A 23,596-nucleotide genomic window follows, 5' to 3' on the forward strand; every position below is an offset into this window, starting at 1 on the left:
GGAGTCTGCACACTCATTCAAGCCTAAGACCCCTGTTCCTCCTAAGCCCCCATGGTTTTCATGATCACACCTGTCAGAACACAGTAGAATCTGTTTTCTGATTTTTTATGTATATTTTCAGGCCTGCAGGTGGCAAAATTCTAACTATAAATTGTATGTGCCTGAGACGGAATTGGAGATCAATATGGCTGTTAGAAAAATAAAGCCCAATATGGGAGATTTTTGAATTAAATATAGAAGGCATTCATTATAAGCACATTGTCTTGGGGCAGGATATGTTGTGTGCTGTAGACATTTACAGTAAAAAACCTCAAACCTTAAAATTCACCTAAATTTCATTACAAATTGGCCCATTCTGGGCAATAAAAGAAAAAAAAGTGCCAACAGTCAGCACAAATGACATAGAAAATATTTTAAAAATTATAAAATTGTGTAAACTTGCTCATATTCAGTAAAAAAACCAAAAACAGATAGTAAACCAAGTAGTGTACCAAGCTTCCACTAACATTAAACTCATATTATATCCAAATCCGTTGAGTGTACGGTTCTGTCTGATTGTGACACAAAACTAAACTCCGTAGGAGCTCCATGCCATAATTACTAAAACTAAAACTGAAACTAACAGATATAAAAATAAAATAGAAATGCCTTTGTGAAATAAAAACTAAACAAAAACTAAAAATTCACGGTAAAGGAAAACTAAAACTAAACTGAATTTCCAAGTAAGGTCAGAAAAAATATAGAAATAAAAACTAATATAAAAAGGCAAAACTATAATAACCTTGCCCTCAACTGAACTGTTGACAACAAGACTGAAGATGCATCTCCACTCTCGAGCTTTCCGGGACCTTCAGTGATGCAAACGGCTCCTTCCTCTTAGTCATTTGTTTGTTTTCAATTTACTGATGGCTTGTTTTGTGATTTATTGTATTTTATTCTGGACTTTTGTATCTTTTCATTAACTTTAATAACATCAAACTCTTTTTACTCAATGGGTTTTCTAGGTAAAACGTAGATACATACTATATATATTTATTTTTTATATATATTGATGAGATCTGGTTGTTCTATTGTCACCTTTAATGTATAAATATTTTAATTAGAAAAACTTTTTTCTGATAAGAGTGAAGGTTTATTTTGTACTTTAGACATTAAATTTTGCTTAACAATACCCGGTTGATTTTGTATTTTGTATGCTTAACATTTATTAGAAATTATCATATATTATTGAATGATAATAATCCAAGTAAAAGTGGTATATGTTTGTTTTTGTTGATTAATCTGCAGAAAGCTACTTGAATTGCATGTAAATGTATGATAAGGTGCATTATTATTATTATTTATTCTATTTATGTTTATTGTATATTTTATTGTAAAGCACTTTGGTGACAGCATTATTAATGTTGTTTTAAGTGTGCTCTATAAATAAATTGACATTGATATTGATGATGCCACTGCGCTGGCCTACTGTCTACTTTCCTCAATGGCTGGGCAGACCTCAACTAACCGCAATGTTTTTTTTTTCTCCCCAAGTTGTGATGCGTTAGTGATGACAGTCGCTGGATTGAAACTGCTCCGCTCCTCATTTTGCAATCCCACTTTCCAGTTTGTGACGCTGCTCTTCACCATTGTCTTCTTCGAGTTTGACTACAGGAAAACCTCAGAGACCTTTCTGATTGATTTCTTTGTAATGTCCATTGTTTTTCACAAGGTGAGATTTTTGAAGATGTATTTGCCACACTAGTATGCATATTGTGCAGTCTTGTTCTTCATCTAAGTCACGGGAAAATAGAGCAGATGAGGAGATAGTCTTGCACCTGGTTTTTAATACCATTTCAGGTGCTCCTTTATCTTGTCTATCCATTCACCCATTTCCTGAACCCTTCTAATCTAACTCAGGGTGTGTCCAGTGAGAAGCCCCATGGATGGACCAGGTACGGTACAGTTCTGGTTACAGTGCCACCTCAAAGCCACCACAGCAGCAAAATGATAAGCAGGACAAAGTTCAATGACGACGACAACACAAGCAATAATTCTATGATTGAAAATATTATGACAAAAAACAATAAGGACACACACAATAATTCTATGATTACAATTATTCGATGACAACACAAACAATAAATCTATGATTACCATTATACGATGACAACACAAGCAATAAATCTATGATTACCATTATACGATGACAACACAAGCAATAAATCTATGATTGAAAATATCATGACAAAAATCGATGACGGCACACAAAATAATTCTATGATTACAATTATACAATGGCAACACAAGCAATAATTCTATAATTACAATTATAATGACAAAAATTGAAGACAACACAAGCAATAATTCCATGATTACAATTATACGATGACAACACAAACAATAAATCTATGATTGAAAATATCATGACAAAAATCAATGACAACACAAGGAAAAATTCTCTGATTGAAAATATGACAAACATTAATGACGACACAAATAATAATTTTATGATTACAACTATAATGACAAAAATTGATGACAAAACAAGCAATAATTCTATGATTAAAAATATAATAAAAAAATCAGTAACACAGTAATTGTATGATTATAAATATGACAAAAATCAATGAAAACACATGAAATAATTTTATGATCGAAAATACAATGACAAAAAATCGATGACAACACACACAATAATTTTATGATTATAATAAATATGACAAAAATTGATGATGACACAAGCAATTATTCTATGATTGAAAAAATAATTTAAAAAATTGATAACAGTACAAATAATTTTATGATTATAAATACAATGACAAAAGTTGATGATGAAACAAGCAATTATTTTATGTTTATAAATATAAAAACAAAAATCAATGACGACACAAACAATAATTCTATGATTGAAAATATGACAGAAATCAATGACGACACAAACAATACGGTGGTACTTCTGGTCACGACCGTAATTCGTTCCAAAACTCTGGATGTCACCCGATTTGGTGGCGACCCGAACGTAATTTCCCTATAAGATTGTATGTAAATACAATTAATCCGTTCCAGACCGTACGAACTTTATGTTAATATATATATTTTTTAACCACAAAAATAGTTCATTATACCATAGAATGCACAGTGCAATAGTAAACTAAATGTAAAAACATTGAATAACAGAGAAAACTAACATTGTAAGAGTTCACACTAGACCCTTATGAACCGTTCGCTGTAAACACTTTTTTATGAGTTCTAACCACAGGGTAAAAAATTAAATGCCACTTCTCTTGCAAAACTTTTCAAACCATCCTCTACTGGCTTTAAATTCCTCACCTTCAGGATTTTTTTTCAGCAAATCTCCATGAATCTTCCTGGCTTTCTTGCATATACAGTAATCGGCTCGCTTACACTATCCCCTGCAAGGTGCTTCTCGTTCAACCAAACTAGCAACAGTTTTTCCACCTCTTCCAGCACTTGAGGCCTCTACTTGGTTAACATTATAACTCCTTTTGCGACATCAGCTGCTTTGTTAGACCCTGTATACGCAAACAAAAGAAAATGAGAAATGGAGAATGGGAAATCATTGGCGCATACGAACGTGCATAGGGAAACTGGCCGCCAGTGTTTTCGTTTCCCACCAGAGCGTGTGGTCATGACCAGATGCAAAATTTTGGCAAACTTTTTGATTGTAACCCAATTTGTACGTGTTCGGAAACGTTCGTGACCAGAAGTTCTACTGAATAGGATTGCAAATACCACTCTTGATTTCTACAGTATGTTTATATAGATATATATATATATATATATATATATATATATATATTCACGGTATTCGTAGTCTGTGTCACAATCTGATTGTATGGGTGGTTACCTACCAGGTAACGCTTGTGGTTGGCCAACAATCTGCTAACATCCGCCACGGTGCCCTCAGTTTGTGAGGAGCAGATCATAGAATGGTTGAAATAGTTTACTGTGAAATAAATGCAAAGAGTATGCGACACGTGTTTCGCCCTCATTCTGGGCTCATCAGGCGTACACACTCCACTGCACTCCCTCTCAGGAATCGAAACACGTCTACATGCTGTCACGATCTACATGCTGTCAAATAAACAAACCACACGCCGTGGCGCAACGTTAGGGGCATCGCCTCTGGCGCTGACGTCCGAGGCACGATTCCCGAGAGGGAGTGCAGTGGAGTGTGTACACCTGATGAGCCCAGAATGAGGGCGAAACATGTGTCGTGTACTCTTTGCATTTATTTCACAGTAAACTATTTCAACCATATATATATATATATATATATGTACTAGTCATTTAGCCCGTTACAATAATGGGCACTAGAACAGTAGTGCATAAACATTAGTAGGAACAGTCTATATTAAATGGCAAGGGACTTTGACCTCATTCTTTTTGTTGGTCGTATTTTTCTTTCTTTCAGCCTTTCTTTTGTTGATGTTTACTTGCTGAGCTGACCGTTCTTCGTGGGCTGCCGCCGTGTATTGTGTGTCTTTAATTTTCTGTGACAATGATACTGTCTTGTATGGCTGTATTCAATAAGGGCGCGCACAAAAAGGCGAGCTTCAAAAAGGTGACCTCAATTGAGCGCGCCTTTATTTGCTGCGCCCATTTGAGGTCGCCCTTTTGAGGCTCGTCTTTTTGTGCGCACCCTTATTGAAGGATACTGTCTTGTACGTCTGCTGGCTTGTACGTCCGTAATATACCTTTAATTTTCTCTGGCGGTAATACAGGCGTGCGCGTCGGTAATATGCCTTTAATCTCCTCTGACAGTAATAATGGCTTGTATGTGGCTGTAATATGAGTCACTGTATTGTGTACCTTTAATTTCCTCTCGCAGTAATACTGGTTTGTATTTCCGTAAAACGCCTCTAACTTTCTCTGACAGTAATATCGCACCCTTCCCCGCGCATGCGTACTTCATCAGAAGACACCCACACACGGACACCTGGACGATAGTAATCACCAGGGGGCATCACTGAGCCTCAAACAGCAGACACAGTAATACCCAACATGATTCTGAAATTAAATAAATGATATTTATTCAGTCAAAACACCCTTGCAGTAATCACTCACTCACAGATCAGCCCATAATACACACAAATGAATGAAATTTCTCCTCCTTCCTTCCTTCGTCCAACTGAGTGTTGCCTACTGACTCTGACTCCCTGATATGAGGCAGCGGGCCCTTTTTTCAAGCCAGATCTGGGAATGCTTCTGGTGGCATAGTGTGTCCTCTTAGAAGCATTTGCAGGTCATATGGAAAGCATGGAGGTTGTCTCTCAACAGCACCTTCTATTAGCACCCAGGGATCCCAACAGGGTTGCACTTCTGGACTCCAACGGGTATCCAAACTGGGCCAGCACAAGAGGACCACTGCAACCTGCCGTGTGGTGGATGGAACTGCTCCCAGCTTCCACTGGTTCAACAGTTATATTTTTCCAGCCAAGCACAAAGTCGTTTCCTCATCCAGCAGGCCAATTCATCAGTCCTTCCATTCTGGTCTCCTGTCCGGGTAACAAACTATCCTCCTTCCCAGCCAGGATGTCTATTCTCCTTCTCAGACATATCTATCTATCTATCTATCTATCTATCTATCTATCTATCTATCTATCTATCTATCTATCTATCTATCTATCTATCTATCTATCTATCTATCTATCTATCTATCTATCTATCTATCTATCTATCTATCTATCTATCTATCTATCTATCTATCTATCTATCTATCTATCTATCTCAGGTTGATCTAAAATCCTTAATAACAATAATAAGTTGTGCCAGATTCCCCTGGCCAGTTCAGACTGTCTATGCCTAAAAAATTCAGAGAAACACTTTTAACTCTCTTGGGATTTCTGGGAATGATAAATGCTAACAGCCCAAGAGAGTGTGCGTGTGTTGTGGGGGGTAGGTGTGTGTGTTTTAACCGTAGAGCGATGGCAAGACAGAGCCAACATTATTTATTGCTCTCTCACTTGATTATCAGTTAATTAGCCAATCCATTTTCAGGATTTTATTTTCTCCCTGGCAGGAAGGACCTGTCAACCCGAGATGAAGAAAGCAGCTCTTTTTTGACACCTAGTTTATAATATGACACAATGACCACCTCGCAAAGCCCTGGATGATGAATTACAGGGCCTAGAAATGGTGCAAAGGTGGCAAGAGTTCAAGGGTACACACGGATGTGATCTCAGACATGGCAGAGCAAATGGAGCTTTTTGTGTATCCAAAGACGGAGAAGTGAAACAATTCAAGAGCCAACAGCTGGAAGCAGTGACATGTGTGTCAGCGATGTCTGAGAATGGCGGAGGAGGAAGGGTGGAGTGTTCGAGCAGGGGATGAAATCCAAAATAGGATAAATTAGAACAATCCTGATCTTTCCCTTGGGGTACAATTTAGAAGAGCAGCACAACTCTGCATCTGGGCCTGCCATTCAATCCCTAAATTGTGAGACTGAAACAGCGAGAGACTGGGGGCTGAGCGTCAGCAGCGCTCCAACCTGTAGCCTCTGCCTCACATTTGGCCAGTCAGTCGGGGTACGTGTGCCAGTGCAATACGTCTGGGTGGAAATTTGCAAATATGCAGATGATACCAGCGTTAATCACTTTTGGAATATTCAGCAGCCATCTGGTACGGTTGTTGATATGGCATCCTTAAAATGAACAATGGAGGGAGTTCTTCATATGGAGTCAGCTACTTTGAACTTGGCCACCAGCATGTTTGTGTTAGCAGTAGATGGAGGTGTTCACATCATCCCACTTATCAGCTGCCACACAGGCAACCGTGTGTTGGGAATCTCACAGCTCTGGCACATTGACTTGGACACTTTATAGTAAATGGATCGTAATTATTAGAAGAGAAAATTTGGAGTCAACCCAAAAACTTACTGGGTGGGCTCTAATTAGACGTGATGTGAGTCGAAACTACACACAAGGCAGCATGGTGCGCTCTTGGCATCCACCATGATAAGCTAACTACATTTACAAAATACTCAGACCCCTTCACTTACTGCACATTTGATCGTGTTGTAGATTTCATTTGATAAATTTAACTGGCCAGATTATGGCTATGTCTACACTTCTGCATTTTCATTTAAAAACACAGACATCTTCTGCGTTTTTACCTTCCATCCACAATGTCCCGATGTTTTCAGTGGCAACTTTTGAAAGTGCTTTCCAGAGCTGTGTATTTTGGAAAGGTGAAAAATGGCGAGTTTTGAAAAAGCAGCCTCTAATCACGTTGTGATTGGTTAGCCTTTGCCTGACTGGACCCTGCTCATTACAGCGTCTCATTCCCTGCTTGGTCACCCTTCATGGAAGAAAACTACAATCCAACATAGCAGACATTAGATGAGCAGGACTATTGAAAAGTGCAGTAGGACTTCACTGTGCTAACAACAGATTGGTGGAGCACAGCGGCCTTATCAGGGTCCATGTTAGCTGTTAGCAGGTATGCTTCACAGTGGCTATTGGCCTGCTGTCTTAGTTCATTTCATCTTCCTATGTGTAGAAAGTGGATCTGAAGATGGATGGATGTAAACCTGACTATATTTAATGTTATTTTCTTGGGTTTAGAAAATGGAGGGATGGATGGATGGGTTATTTTCCTCCGTACCAATTAGATAATCTTGCTTCTTCTCTCTCCTTCACTCCTACAGCTCTGGGATTTATTGCACAAGCTGCAGTTCATCATGGTGTACATCGCTCCATGGCAGATCGCATGGGGAAGTGCCTTCCATGCTTTTGCACAACCATTTGCAATACCCCGTATCCTTTTCATCTTCTTGTTTTTCCCACACTGTATGACAAAGCAAATGACCGAAATATGAACTTGTGCCCAGATGCAGTAGGAGCACATAGAGGACATGGTGAGGACCTGGGGCCTCATGTCCTCCATAAACAGTGTGTACGCACAAAAATGTTGTATACGTCTGTTTCCATGCACACTTTGAGATTATAAAAACTAAACTTGCCGTAAAGCCACACACATTTTCACGGCTGCCTCATACTGTGTGTACGCACTTTTCTACTGGGGTTTGCAAACTGGCAGCACCCAGCATCGAAGCAGTGCTTCTGTTTTGGTGTCGTCCCCCTTTCTTTTTCATATTTGCATCAATAACGCGGGATTTCTGCAAATACATAGAAATTAATTGCATATTGTTTACAAATTTAAGGCACTTGATAATGGTGCACCAAATAGCCAAAGTATTCCAACTACCATATTCTGCTATCTATCTATCTATCTATCTATCTATCTATCTATCTATCTATCTATCTATCTATCTATCTATCTATCTATCTATCTGTCTATCTGTCTGTCTGTCTGTCTGTCTGTCTATCTTATATAGTGCCTTTCATATCAATCTATTGTCACAAACTTCAACTCAGAGACATAGAAAGTTTTGGGGCAGCCACCCGTATAATTGATTTCCTGGCTGCAAAGTCACAAAAATGTATACAGCACTGATGTGCACAAAACTGAGTCCAAAACAGAACTGAGGGAATAGGGAAAAGGTGGAGGCTTTTAAAGGGGAAGACAGGAAGTGAGATCAAAGGGGTCGGGCTCAGGAAGGTCTTCAGCCATAGGTTTGAGCCCGGACGTGACATCACAGGGTCCGGAGCCGGCAAGGACTCCTTCCATAGGCTCAGTTTCATTCAGAATGGTCTGATTCAGAATTGCCCTTACTCAAGCCCTTTAGCTGCCTCCCATGCACACTTGTGTGACACTATTTATCTTTCTATCTTATATAGTGCCTTTCATATCTATCTATCTATCTATCTATCTATCTATCTATCTATCTATCTATCTATCTATCTATCTATCTATCTATCTATCTATCTATCTATCTATCTATCTATCTATCTATCTATCTATCTATCTATCTATCCACTCAGTAGTTAGTTGAAGCCCCTTGTCAGTGATTACAGCCTGAAGTCTTCTTGGGTTTGATACAACAAACTTCACACACCTGAATTTGAAGATTTGGTTTGTCATTGTGAGGTATTGAGTGTTGCTTGTTGAGAGAAGAAATGAATTTAAACGATTTTAGTTAAATCGTTTAACAAAATGTGAACCCAGTGAAGTGATCTGAATACTTTCCAGAACCCTAGACTTGCATTCTTTACTTAAGTGAAGCGTTTCTCCTGCAGCCTCCTCTTGGACATTCTTGTCCTTCTGCACACTGTGCTGTGATGCCGGCACGCTGTTGCAACGGTAACTGAGCCCTCCTGAGTAAGGCAGTCGGCACTCCATTTCCTGCAAATCCTCAAATATCCAACATGCTCCTTTATACTGTCCACATCCATTTATGCGCATTCCCATGATGCTTCATTAAGGCTTAAGCATACCAGGCAGATACCCAGCTGAGCATAAGTCTGGAAAGGCATCTGTACATCACAGTGTTGCTTCTCCAGTCTTAGTCAGCATCTTTCTTAGGATGGAAAGCAGCATCACACCCACACACACACACACAGACTTGGCCCGTTTTTAATTTAAATACACACAGTGGATTCAGAAAGTATGCAGACTCCTTCACTTTCTGCACAAGTTATTGTGTTGTAGATTTCAATGGATACATTTGCATTTTTTTTAGCCCATTGATCTATAACCTATAGCCCATAATGATGAAAGCATATTCTCCAAAGCGTTTACAAATGTATTAATAATCAAAACTTGAAATCTCTCATTCATCTAAGTATTCAGACCCTTTGCTTTAGCCGTCAACACGGTGCATCCTGTTTGCTTTAATTTTCCTTGGGATGTGTTGGCAAACTGAATGGATTGGACGGCGGTCAGAAAGGCCCCTGTGTATCTGTATTGACGCTCCCCCAATTCACACTGCACGTCAGGACAAAAAACAAACCATGAAGTCCAAGGAGCTCTCTGTAGGCCTCCGTGATCCAGTTGTGGTGAGACGTAGATCAGGGCAAAAGGGATAAAACCATTTCTAAAGCATGGAGTAATCAAAGGAGCAAAGGCTCCTCACAAATTGTGAAATGGAAGACCTAGAGCTGACTTTCTGACCAAACCGTAACCAGTCAAGAAGGGAGGTGACCGAGAAGCCAATGGTCATTCTAACACAGGGGGTCTCCAACACTGGCCCCGGAGCACTTCTGTGGCTGCAGGTTTTCATTCTAACCCCTTTATTAATTAGTGACCTGTTATTATTGCTAATTGCCGTTTCTCTTCTTTTATTTGACTTCAGTCCTCTGAATTGCTTCGTTTTCTTACACGGCACCCAAAAAGAACTGAGAGGCGAAGATGACCGGCCAAGCTGAAGCCTCCAGCCAGTTTCTTAAACAGAAGCTAGCTCTTGCTAATTAAGCCCGTTATTGAATTCCACGAGAGCTTGTTGTTGCTCTCATTCGGCCACATTTCCAGAACTGTTGATTTTCTTTTTTCTAAGCGCACTGTCATAATGTTTTGTGGGGCCAAGCAGATCAACATTACTGAGACCTTCACTTTCCTTTCTTTTCATATATTGTATGATGGACGCAGGTCATTAGTTGGCTCATTTTGTGTCTCATTATTGTTTGGCTTCTAATTAAGGAAAAAAGAATTGTGGGGTTCTGAGTCATGAAGAGCAAATTCAGTTAAAATAAAGGCAAATGAGTTAATGAGAAGCAAAAAGTGGTCACCAATTAAGAAAAGGGTTAAATTGCAGCCGCAGTAGTGCTCCGGGGCCACAGCTGGAGACCCCTGGTCTAACAGAGAATCAGAGGTCCTCTGCTGTGACAGAAGGACGTCCATTTCAGCAGCAAACAGTTTCCAAAATGAGAGTATGATATGTGAATTTGCACACCCTTGGGAAGGGATATGGGTGTCGTAGTGGGGGGGGGGGGGGGGAGGGTAATGACTACCCAGGGTCCACTGGGTGGTGGGGGGTCCTTGAAGCCTGGAATGAAAAGGACATGTGACAGGCATGGATTGAGAGGAAGGGGCCCACAGAGACTGCTTCTGTGTAGTGCCCAGAGTTCTGTGCTCTTACCCCCAAATTCTTCCCAGACAACATTGGGACCTCGGTGTCTGTGTACTAATGAAAGATTTTCCTTCCTCATTACTATATAATCAGAAAAAAATGAACAAATGAAAGTGCAAACATGTCAGCATTGGTCTCACCACACTGCTCGGTATGTGGCCACGGCTGTGTACAGGGGTCTTAATAACGTGGATTTATTCCTTGAACTTGCCTTCCAGATTCAGGAATGCTGATGTTTCAGGCTTTTGTTACAACTCTGTTCTACACCCCACTCAGCCCCTTCCTTGGCAGCGCCATCTTTATTAGTTCATACCCGAGATCAGTGAAATTCTGGGAGAGAGATTATAAGTAAGTCCATTTCTGTGTTTTCTATTTTATTATCATTATCAGTTGTGGTTCTCTCTTATGACATAGTTGTGTTTATTGGCAAAAATAAGAAAATGATGGTCTCGGGAAGGTCTTTATGTTATATTTGAAAAACAAAACCCTACAGGACCACCTCAAGGGGTCTTGATGGTCATGTGGGACAGCTTGTCCACTTGCCCACCTTAAATAAGTTCTTCAGTCTCTTACCTTTTGTGCATTTGCCATCCCTTATGCTGAATCTAATTTTTGTGTGTGTTTTTTATCCCTTCTTTATGTTTAATTATTACTTTGTTTCTGAAATGACAGGTCAGGTAGGGGAGCATGCACTAGTACAGTGTGTTGCCGCACTCACCACACAACAAAACAACTCAGGATCCCAGTTGGCAACCCCCAAGGCAGACATGCGGTCCAGTCCCACCCTCTGTAAATGACCCTCTATCTGCCGCAGCCAGGTGTTATATGGGTGTCCCCTTGGCCTGGTCCAGCCACTCAGGTCCTCAATAATGAGAATCCTATGAGCTGGCTCACTCTCGGGGAATCGCACCACATGGCCGTAGTGCCGTAACTGACGCTCCCTCACAATGCAGGTAATGTGCTTCATTCAGGACTCCATGAGCAACTGCTCATTCGACATAAAGACAAACCTGCGGTACCCAAGGATTCCCCAAAGAGACACAGTACCGAAGGAGTCCAGTCTTCATCTCAGGTCACTGGATAGTGTCCATGTCTCACAACCATATAGCAAAACAAGAAGCACCAGGACTATAAAGACTTGGACCTTCATTCTTTTATAGAGATATCAGGAGTGCAACACAACCCTTCTTTCCAGCGACCTCATGACCCCCCATGCTCTCCGAATCCGTCTACTGACTTCATAGGAAGAGTCACCAGAGACATGAATGTTGCTGTTGAGGTAAGTAAACCTCTAGACAAGGTCGGCACTGTCTCTGCAAATGGACACACTGCTCATGGCTGTGCCCAAGAGGTCATTAAAGGCCTGGATCTTGGTTTTTATCCAGGACACTCGCAAGCCCAGACACTCAGACTCCTTGCTCAGTCTCTCAAGAGCCCCGATCAGAGCCTCCATTGACTCCACGAAGATCACAGCATCGTCAGCAAAGTCAAGATCCGTAAATCTCTCTTCACCAACAGATGCCCCACAGTCATTGGACCCCACGAAAATCTGAAATTGTTCTTTGCTAATTTTGTTTACTTCAGGTCACCACTATTTTGTGACACTGCTGTTTTCTTATGTCTACGGTTGCCACAGATAGTGGTCCCAGAAGCTTCGTGAATTCCATCACCCTTATGAAGGAACTGTAACTACCCGAGTTTGACAGATTCTGAATAAAACTTTTCACTCTTTCTGTCATAAAAAGAACGATGTATTCTGACAATCCTTTTGGTTTCTGACTTTTTGCTTTATGACTTTTGGCTGAAGTTTTAAGTTGCGTTCTTTGTAACGGTCTACTGGTTACAATTGCTTGCTTGCTTTATGACTCTTCTACTGCTCGCCCCATTCATTTGGGTTACATTTTGGTGTCAACCGTAAGGCTAGTTATGTCAACAGTTTTTGCTCTGTAAATGTATTTAATGTAGTTACAAACAACACAAAACATTTCAATAGCATCTTTGGTTCTCAGCGATGCTGCCATCTTAGAGCTTTTAGTTGTAGTGCTGCCATGCTGATTTGCTGCAGATGAGCAGCGTGTGTCGTCTGTTTTGTGACACGTTAAAAAATCGAAACTGGCCTGTCATTTCATTCAGAGATCGCAGATAAATCCCTTCGGTTACTAGACGTGTGTGTTTTTTTTTTCAATATTCTGACTTTGAGTTTCAGTTTGGGCTTTAGTGAAAGACTAGCTATGCTGCCCAGCTTCGTCAGGGCAGACAATGGGCTTCAGTTACAGTACAATTAATCAAAATATATCACAAGTATTAAGTAACTGATTGCTTTTCTTTATACAATATTGCCTAATATTACTGGCAGGTACAGTGGTCAAGGCTTTGGACTTAACACCCCAAGATTGTGGGTTGAAATCCCACTACTGACACCATGAGCAGGTCACTTCACCTGCCTATACTCCAACTGGAAAAACAAAAAGAAATGGAAGCAAATGGATCTCAGATGTCGTAAGTCTTCTTGGATAAAGGATTTAGTCAAATAACGAGTCATAATAATAGGATTAGGTCACTGGAGCTGCTAACTCCTGAACATGCTATCCACAGTTGTCCATGTGTGAAACATTCCTGCATTAGATCAATTCCTGCTTTCCTTAGCGACTTGGATTTTGTTACTGTAGTGCTCAACTGAAGAACAGCACACTGCAGAGAATAAATATTGGGGTATCAATCCAGTCGTCCCCATTTAATTCTCAAAGCTCTTTGGTTAAAGGCAAAAGTTAGCAGGTGGCCTGTGGTCCGAATTAAAATCAAAGCAACAAGTAGATTGCCTCCTAGGGTATAAGTGAAGGACATTCGTGGTGCAAGATCACAAAGTTAGGAGCTGCATCCTGCGGGGTGCTCTGATCATATGAACATATGATATCATATGATATCAGAACATATGGGTGGTGGACCAGAAGGGGCAGAGTCAGTAGCCCACACTGACCGTGGAGGGAAGGGAAGAGCACACGATTAGCGACAGCGCTCCCTCTCATCCTGGGGTGGTATTACGCACCTTAGATGAGCCCAGTGGGTGACCCTCTGACGTGACAATGTTCAATGCAAAACACAGTTTTACAGGAGAGTGCATTTATTTGAATTAAAATGATTAATCAGTAAGAAAAATGTGAAATTGACCATTCTTACATGTTTATGACGTTCATTTGTTTTTGTTGTTTACTCAAGTATTTCTTCTCGTGTTTTTTTGTCATTTGTATGTGGAAACCCTAAATCTGTAGATGTCAACGTATATGTAAAGAATATCTGAGAGCTTTTGGTGGGTGGGCATCCCCACATTCAACGTAAGCAGGCATGCATGTAAACACGATGAATTCTGAGGAGTGTAGAGACATCTGATCTGCTCAAGTTGCAGTAGATGCCTCCAAACTCATTGGACGGCACTGCACCTTACAGCAAGATAATGAGCCAAACACACTGCTGAGGGAACACACGAGTTTATCAAAGCTAATAATGGAAAATTCTTGAATGGCCAAGCCAGTCAACCAATTTCAATCCAATTGAGCAGACCTTCCATATGCTGAAGAGAAAACGTAAGGGGATAAGCCCTCCGAAACAAGCAGGAGCTGAAGATAACTGATGGCTTGGCAGAGCAGCACCAGAGAAGACCCTCAGCACCTGGTGATGTCTAAGAATTGCAGACTTCAAGCAGTCATTGCATGTGAGGATATGTGACAAAGAATTAAATATGACAACGACTTTACTAGACCTGCCATTGCCCTGAGTTGGGGGGAGCGTATAGAAAAAGTGTGCAGATCCCTTTAAATGAAAGTCAGCAATGTGCACTTTAATCGCAATGTCAGAATTGTTTGACATGTAATTTTAAATGGTGGAGCAGAAATCAAGAACAAATGTGTCTTCTTTGTGGAAGGCACCACAGGACAGTTTAAGGCTTTCCTCTACTTTAAAATTGTGTCTGTGCTATAAAGAACCAAAAGTCCAGTCCTTTTTCCTTTTTAGCTTATGTAAGAAAACTGTACTGCCTAGCTGTGGTTTTTAGGGTTGGTTTAAAAAAGGGTTGTGTATTTTCACACCCTCTATAAATAAAATCTAAAAAAATGTATTTAACACTTTGCCATGAATTATTCAGTTTTAGGCATCTGTCAACATGTCACATGAAACATGCAAAATCACTCAATGGAGTTTCTTCTTTTCTTGTTTTTTTTTTTTCTCAGCACCAAACGGATAGACAACTCAAACAGCAGACTAGCGTCCCAAATTGAAAAGGACCCTGGTAAGTCACAGTGCTGCCCCCCCATCCACAACTGTCTTTGAATGTTTAGTTCATCCCTTTAACTCTTCTGCACCACTTTGCTTTTTTAAAGGTAAAATTAACCATCTGGGAAAGGGAAATTGTATTTAAAGTCTTATCATCTTTCCTACCATGGCATGTATTTACTGTGATATTCATTCATTATATCCTGATTCCATTATTATTTATGTTTTTTGAACAATGGCATAAAAGATCCTATAATTCACGTGTTGTCTTTTTAGCATTCAACACAGCTAAGGGTGGTAGACTGACGCGTTCACAAAAACTGTGTATGAAATTTCAGAATAGCAAGTGCAGAGTAAAGAATATTACTACAACAACATTTATTTATATAGCACATTTTCATACAAAAAGTAGCTCAAAGTGCTTTACATAATGAAGAAAAGAAAAATAAAAGACAAAATAAGAAATTAAAATAAGACAACATTAGTTAACATAGAATAAGAGTAAGGTCCGATGGCCAGGGTGGACAGAAAAAACAAACAAAAAAAAAACTCCAGAAAGCGGGAGAAAAAAATAAAATCTGCAGGGGTTCCAGGCCACGAGACCGCCCAGTCTCCTCTGGGCATTCTACCTAACATAACTGAAATAGTCCTCTTTGTAGTTAGGGTTCTCACGGTGTCACTTGATGCTGATGGTCATACAGACTTCTGGCTTTTAATCCATCCATCATTGTTACTACATAAGCTCCACAAATGGGTGGCACAGTGGCGCAGTGATAGAGCTGCTGCCTCGCAGTAAGGAGACCCGGGTTTTCCCAGTATCTGCGTGGGTTTCCTCCCACAGTCCAAACACATGCAGGTTAGGTGGATTGGCGATCCTTAAATTGTCCCTAGTGTGTGCTTGATGTGTGTGTGTGCCCTGTGGTGGGCTGGCACCCTGCCCAGGGTTTGTTTCCTGCCTTGCACCCTGTGTTGGCTGGGATTGGCTCCAGCAGACCCCCATGACCCTGTGTTAGGGTTGGACAATGACTGACTAAGTTCCACAAATGTCCAACACTGTCTGAAAATGTTGAACACACTGTGGCCGGGTGCAGCAATGACACCTCCACGAACTCAAAAAATTTAGGGCGTCATCCGGGACAACAAAAGGAAAACGCTCTTCGTCGTGCACGTCCCATTACATGGGCAGGTGGGCAGATTAGCCACGGTGGTAACAGAGCTCCATACAGCGGGTTGTTCCTGCCAGAAATGATGCCTCCTTCCAGAAGATACAGGTTTTTATGGAGGCTGAACTGGAAGGGGCGGGATCAGTTGCCCTCACTTGGCAGTTTTTAAACACTGTTGGGAAAGAAGGAGATAACATTGTTAGAGGTGGCGCCCCCTCCCGTCTTGGTGGGTTATTACATACCTCAACAGAGCCTGTGAGGACACACATGCATGTGTGACAACACACATTCAGTGGATTCAAAAAGTATTCAGACCCCTTCACTTTCTGTAGATTTAATCTTAAGTGGATAAATTTGCAATTTTTCCCTATCAATCTACTTTCAATAATTCATAATGAAAAAGTGAAAACACATCTTCAGAAACTTTACCAAATTCGTTAACAATCAAAAACTGAAATCCGTCACTTCTAGAAGTATTCAGACCCTTTGGTGTGGCACACCAAACTATGTGGAGGAGAGCATCTTGTTAGCTTTCATTCTTCATGAGATGTACTGTATGTAGAAAACTAAATTGAGTGGACGTCATGACTGGTATCCTACAACTCACGCTGCATGTCAGGACCAAAGCCAAACTATGAACTCCAAGGAATTTACTGTAAACCTCCACCATTTAAATTGTGGTGCGGCATCAGTCAAGGCAAGGGGATCAAATCATTTCAAAAGCCTCGAGTGGTTCCAGGAACCCAGTGGTCTCAATAAATTGTGAAATTGGGCAGGTAGGGAGGCGACCAAGAACTCAATGGTCATTCTAACAGACATTCAGAAGTACTCTGCTGAGATAGAAGAACCTGTTGGAAGGACAACCATCTCAGCAGCACTCCATCAATTCATTAGAGTATAGCAGCGGACCTCCAGAGCCCCACTCCATTAAGGAGGTTGTCACTTTATGTTATACGTCAGTGATAACTCCTGGTTACACTGTGGTTAAGATTAGGGTTAGGTGGGAGGAGTTATCAAGTAAACCAGGTAACAAAACCCTGCAATCCAATTGGTTGTCCAGCAGAGCTACTGAATCGTGGAGCTGCGGGGGTCTGCAGCCGGACCCACCTCCATCAATCAGTCATTTATGGTAGAGTAGCTAAAGGGAAGCCTCTCTCAAGTAGAACCATTATGATGGCTTTTAATGCACCTGTACCTGTGTGTCTGTGCCCAATGATGGACTGACTAACTGGTGTCCTACCCTGGACTGATTCCTGTCTTCTGTCCAGGGCTGCCAGGATAGGCCCCAGCTCAGAAAGGATGAGCCAATCAAATGTGATTGCACTGCCAAGAGAATTAGTCAGCTACAGTAAACTTTAGTGTATGTTGTGTAACAGACCTGCTGGCACTCTACTTTTTCTTGAGTGTATTTGCCTTATGAGGCTGGTGGTATTTCGTCCCCTTAGTGTTTGTCGAAGTTAAACAAAGATGTGTTCTTCCAGTTTGCATGGACAAGCAAAGTATGAATAAATGTTAGGGTGCCAACCAGTTTGCCCCTTTTAATAATGGTATCCACAACTAAAGAAATACCACTTGTTGGTGCAGATAAATAAGGACATGGTAAGGCTCCAGTGCCTCCTCGAAATAAACACTTTGGGGTCGAGCTCCGTGCTGCGGTGGATCTACGTCCAAATGAGTCACCACCTTCGAGGAACACCTCAAATTTATAGGCCTCTGAGTAGAAAGTGCGGAGTCAGCTGCCCTCATTGGGCGTGTTTTCAGAGTCGTGGGCAGGAGAAGAGACAACACCGTTAGCAACCTCGCCCCCTAGTGTCCCAGGGTGGTACAGCTTATCCCGGATGAGCCCAGAAGGTGACTCTCAGACGTGTATGTATGCCACTTTATTGTTAAGCACCAACCATTACCACTGGGCACGTCTCTGTATGTTACTCAAGGCACCCATTAATTGTAAAAATTAAAAATCCCAAAAAATGCTTTCTCTGATGGTTCCTTCTCTCTCTTTTAAGACTAATTTTAAATATGTGCAACATTAAAGCAACATTAGTGTTTTCAAGCATCATTTACCATTTTCTAATATAAAACATTAACTTTCTTTTTGTTTTAATCTTTTCCTTCTTATTTAAGGAATTCAATTATCAGTCAATTCCAGACAGCGGGATAGTAAGCATTATTAGATGTTATAAAAATGTAATCTTGCTTCTTTTATTTTTTGGTTTCCATTAGCAACAGATTGATTGGGGGAACAAATGATAAAAAGAAAAGCTTTGTCCTCATCTAGCGGAGCTCCTTTAGTTAATAACCCTGTTTAAAATAATGTTAGCTGCACAAATGGACTGTTGATTTACGGTGTTTCACAGCTCAGTCACACACTAATTACTAACTTGGAAGTAAAAATCTTTTTCCCGTCTTCTCTTGAAAATGAGTACCAAGCTCTCATTTGAATCTTACATGTTTTCAGTAAGAAGCCTCGCGCTGTGAACACAAACTCCGCTAAAATAAGCTTTTCATTTTCCTTTGGGGAAAAACAAAAAAGAAACAAAAGCCTTAAAAGTGCATTTGACTGAGAGCCGTACACTTGAAGAAGCATTCGCATAGTTTTAGCATTGTCACCTGACAACATCACTGTAGTTGTATTCATGCTTTTGTACCCCTTCATCGAGTCTGTCAAATAAACACAATTTGATCAGATTCTTCTGTTTCTTAATTGTCTGGCCTTCTGTGATTTGTAAGTAAAAGACCAATAAAGTGAAATCCTGTCTGTAAGACTGTGAGATGAGAAGAGCATAACCATAGTGAGCGCTGACAGACCGGCACATCGTCGTACCTGAGCGTCATGCTTTTAGTCAGGGGAGAGGCCATTCCTGTGGCTTCCTTTTAATTTAAACTCAATCTGGCAAAGTTTATCTATCTATCTATCTATCTATCTATCTATCTATCTATCTATCTATCTATCTATCTATCTATCTATCTATCTATCTATCTATCTATCTATCATCGCTTTATAGTTTTATATAGGGCCTTATCTATCTATCTATCTATCTATCTATCTATCTATCTATCTATCTATCTATCTATCTATCTATCTATCTATCTATCTATCTATCTATTATATAGTGCCTTTCATATCTATCTATCTATCTATCTATCTATCTATCTATCTATCTATCTATCTATCTATCTATCTATCTATTAATTATATAGTGCCTTTCATATCTATCTATCTATCTATCTATCTATCTATCTATCTATCTATCTATCTATCTATCTATCTATCTATCTATCTATCTATTAATTATATAGTGCCTTTCATATCTATCTATCTATCTATCTATCTATCTATCTATCTATCTATCTATCTATCTATCTATCTATCTATCTATCTATCTATCTATCTATCTATCTATCTATTATATAGTGCCTTTCATATCTATCTATCTATCTATCTATCTATCTATCTATCTATCTATCTATCTATCTATCTATCTATTAATTATATAGTGCCTTTCATATCTATCTATCTATCTATCTATCTATCTATCTATCTATCTATCTATCTATCTATCTATCTATCTATCTATCTATCTATCTATCTATCTATCTATCTATCTATCTATACAGTGCCTTATGTTTCTATCTTTTTTTTTTTAATAATATATCACCGTTATACTGCCACAGCGTTTTGTTTAGTGATGTGGCCACGAGCTCAGACGTTAGTGTCGCCGGTTGCCATGGCCGCCCGCTCAGGTTGCCCCAGGAATGCGTGGCGTGTGATTAATGGGATGTCGGAACAGAACAGAATTATTAACAGGTTAACTTAGATTTGCCTTTTGATTTTGTTTTTTGGAAAATATTTGGGTTTTATTTGGTGTATCAGACCGTTATCAGTTTATAGCCTGCCCTGTTGGCTTATCCCAAAAAGAATTCCACTTTTCCAATGTCCTTTTAAATTAAAATGAATGTAATATTAAGTTATCAAAAATAACAACTATAAATGAGAGCCTATACTGTAGGGTTTGCTTTTCTAGCAAATTTCAGTCATCAATATTTTTCCATTTTAAAGGGGGTCACTATGTAAAAGGAGAAGGGAACAAAAATAAAATAAAAATAATGAATAAATAATAACCATGACAACAAGTCATAACTGGATAGCACAGCAGCAGGGACTGAAGAACTTGTGCCTGCTCTGTGCTGCCATATGGCATTGGCCAGCCATTTCCTTTTTTAATACAGCGGCTCCAGCTTTTAGCGTTTACTCAATTGTAAATTAAACTAATTAACACTTTAGATTCGTTATACCCCCCCCCCCCCCGGACCCAGCTTTCCAACAGGCAAGAGCCGGCGGGCTGTGTGACACAGCGCTCTGTAAAGCATGGCTGACCAAGTGCACCCAAGTCATATTGTAAACTGAGGAGAGCCATAGTTGAAGCAGATTTAATGTTAATTAAAAGAGAATTGATTTAAATAAACAAGCCTGTGGTCCAAACGCCAATCCACAAAGAGGAAAGAGGTTGTAAATGAAAAAGCCGGAGATACAGCAGCCAAATCCGAAAAGGGGAAAACCAGGAAACAGTACTCAAAAACAGGAAAAAGCTCAAAATGGTTACTGAAAACACAGGAGTAATGTCAAAAATCCAAAAACTAAGGCGTCGGCACAAAGTACTGAAGGAGGCCAGGAAGTACCGCAGTCCCTTAAATGTGGGGAGCTCGAGTTAGTCTGGTAAATCAACAGGTGGATTGTGAAGCGGGCACTTCTCCAGTTTTAGCAGTGCCATACCAGCAGTGTTTGGTGTGCAAGTCAGAAAAATGAGCAGAAAAGGCTAACAGCAATTCTTCTTGGTTGCAACTTTTAGCTCCATCTTACAATAATTAAGGAAAAAGGGACAGATCTGAGGTGTAAAATGAGTCAATAGTAGGACACTAAACAACGCGCTCTCCCATCTTCAAGACATTTGGCCTGATGACGTCAGACGCAACTGACATGCGATGCACTGAAACTTGCACTGAATTTGGTAACCAGATGATGGAGTTCACAAGAAAAGCAAACGTGTCACCTTCATATTGCTGAAAAAATAACAACAGCACAAAAACAACTACAAAGGCATCCAAAAGGGGAGAAACAATGTAATTGTGTACTGCAATGGGAGCAAAATGGAGGGGTTCACAAGAAAAGCAAACACATGACCTTCATAATGCTAAAAAATAAAAATAACAACAACAAAATGATTAGAAAGGCATCCAAAAAATGTAAAAAAAAAAAAAAAATAAGAAACTGTCAGAAACTGAGGTATGTGACAGGGGACACCTTAGTGACTGGACATCATGCGCTGCAATGGTAAACAAATCGTGGGGTTCACAAGGAAAGCAAACGCATCACCAAAACAACAATAAAAAAAAAATAGCAAAAAATATGGCTAGAAAGACATCCAAAATATTGAATAAAATTGGAAGGAACTGTTAAAAAAGTGACATCAATGACAGGTTATGCCTTAGTGATCAGCATATGTGCACTGTAATGGTAACAAAATGGTGGGGTCCACAAGAAAAGCAAGTATATCTCCTTCGTAACGGATACAAATAACAACAATAACAAAAATAAACAACTAGAAAGACATCCAAAAAATATGAAACACGGAAGGAACTGTCAAAAACCTGAGGTCCATGACAGGGCATGCCTTAGTGACTGGATATCATGCGATGTAATGTAACCAAAGGGTGGGATTCACAAGAAAAGCAAACACGACACCTTCATACCGATAACAAAGAAAAAAATCATAACAACAACAACAAGCGACTAGAAAGGCATCCAAAAAATGTAAAAAAAAAAAAAAAAAACATAAGAAACTGTCAAAAAACTGAGGTATGTGACAGGGTACACCTTAGTGACTGGAGATCAGGTGCTGGAATGGTAACCAAAGGGTGGGATTCACAAGTGAAACAAACACATCACTTTCATACCACATAAAAATAGGCTGTTGAATTCAGTTTTGTCTTCGACTTTTTCTTCCTTTCCTGTTCATTTTTCTAGTTTTTAGCTTTCTTGTATTTGTGTGTTCAAAATGAAGTCATTTGTTGTATAAGTTCAATTTAGTTGTATGCAATGTTATTTTCTTCAAATAAAATTTTTTACTGCTCTGATGCTGATCTTTATGATCATAAAATAGGTCATTATGTATGATAGCAATTGACGAGAAGAATTAATAATTAATATTTGACGGTTCCTCTAGTGGGCATCGTCATCTCATGACAGCCTTAAGTTTTGAGTTTGTTATTTTTCCTTCCAGCCGTTTTAGCTCTCGACTGTCCTCAAGAAACTGAGACACACAGACACACACTCCCATCATCGAGATATCAAGGTTTTCAGTATCAGGAGACCCTAAAACATCGAGATCGAAATTTTTGACAAATCTAAAGCTTTCACTGCTCCTCCCCCCATAGACGATTATTGGGGGACAGGGAGGCGCAAAGCAAAAATCATAACTACAGCAAAACAACTAGAAAGGCATCCAAATAAAATGGGAGAAACTGTGTAAAAACTGAGATCTATGACAGAGCAACACTTAGTGATCAGCAGTTCTCTGCTGTAATGGTAACCATAGGGTGGGGTTCACAAGAAAAGTAAACACATCACCTTCATGATTATTAATAACAACAACTATAAAATAACTAGATAGACATCCACAAAATATGAAATATGGAAGGAACTGTCAAAATACTGGGCATGCCTCAGTAAATGGACATCATGCGCTGCAATAGCAACCAAATGGTGGAGTTTACAAGAAAAGCAAACGCATCACCAAAACAACAATAAAAAAAAAATAGCAAAAAATATGGCTAGAAAGACATCCAAAATATTGAATAAAATTGGAAGGAACCGTTAAAAAACTGACATCAATGACAGGTTATGCCTTAGTGATCAGCATCTGTGCACTGTAATGGTAACAAAATGGTGGGGTCCACAAGAAAAGCAAGTATATCTCCTTCGTAACGGATACAAATAACAACAACAATAAACAACTAGAAAGACATCCAAAAAACATGAAACACAGAAGGAACTGTCAAAAACCTGAGGTCCATGACAGGGCATGCCTTAGTGACTGGATATCATGCACTGTAATGGTAATCAAAGGGTGGGATTCACAAGAAAAGCAAACATGTCACCTTCATACCGATAACAAAAAAAAATCATAGCAACAAC

The 23,596-nt window shown here is 39.8% G+C and overlaps 1 protein-coding gene across 2 annotated transcripts in view; it reads left to right on the forward strand.

The window, feature by feature from the left end:
• Positions 1-23,596, forward strand: part of pcnx2 (pecanex 2) — a 295,416-nt gene that overhangs the window by 166,959 nt on the left and 104,861 nt on the right. For both annotated transcript variants that reach the window (XM_051919361.1, XM_051919362.1), the window contains 4 exons: positions 1,534-1,711; positions 7,652-7,760; positions 11,191-11,320; positions 15,196-15,254. In XM_051919361.1, coding sequence (XP_051775321.1) covers positions 1,534-1,711; positions 7,652-7,760; positions 11,191-11,320; positions 15,196-15,254 — 476 coding nt within the window. The remainder of the gene's footprint in view (positions 1-1,533; positions 1,712-7,651; positions 7,761-11,190; positions 11,321-15,195; positions 15,255-23,596) is intronic.

This window comes from Erpetoichthys calabaricus, chromosome 15 (assembly GCF_900747795.2).
Source record: "Erpetoichthys calabaricus chromosome 15, fErpCal1.3, whole genome shotgun sequence".
Classification (NCBI taxonomy): domain Eukaryota; kingdom Metazoa; phylum Chordata; class Cladistia; order Polypteriformes; family Polypteridae; genus Erpetoichthys; species Erpetoichthys calabaricus.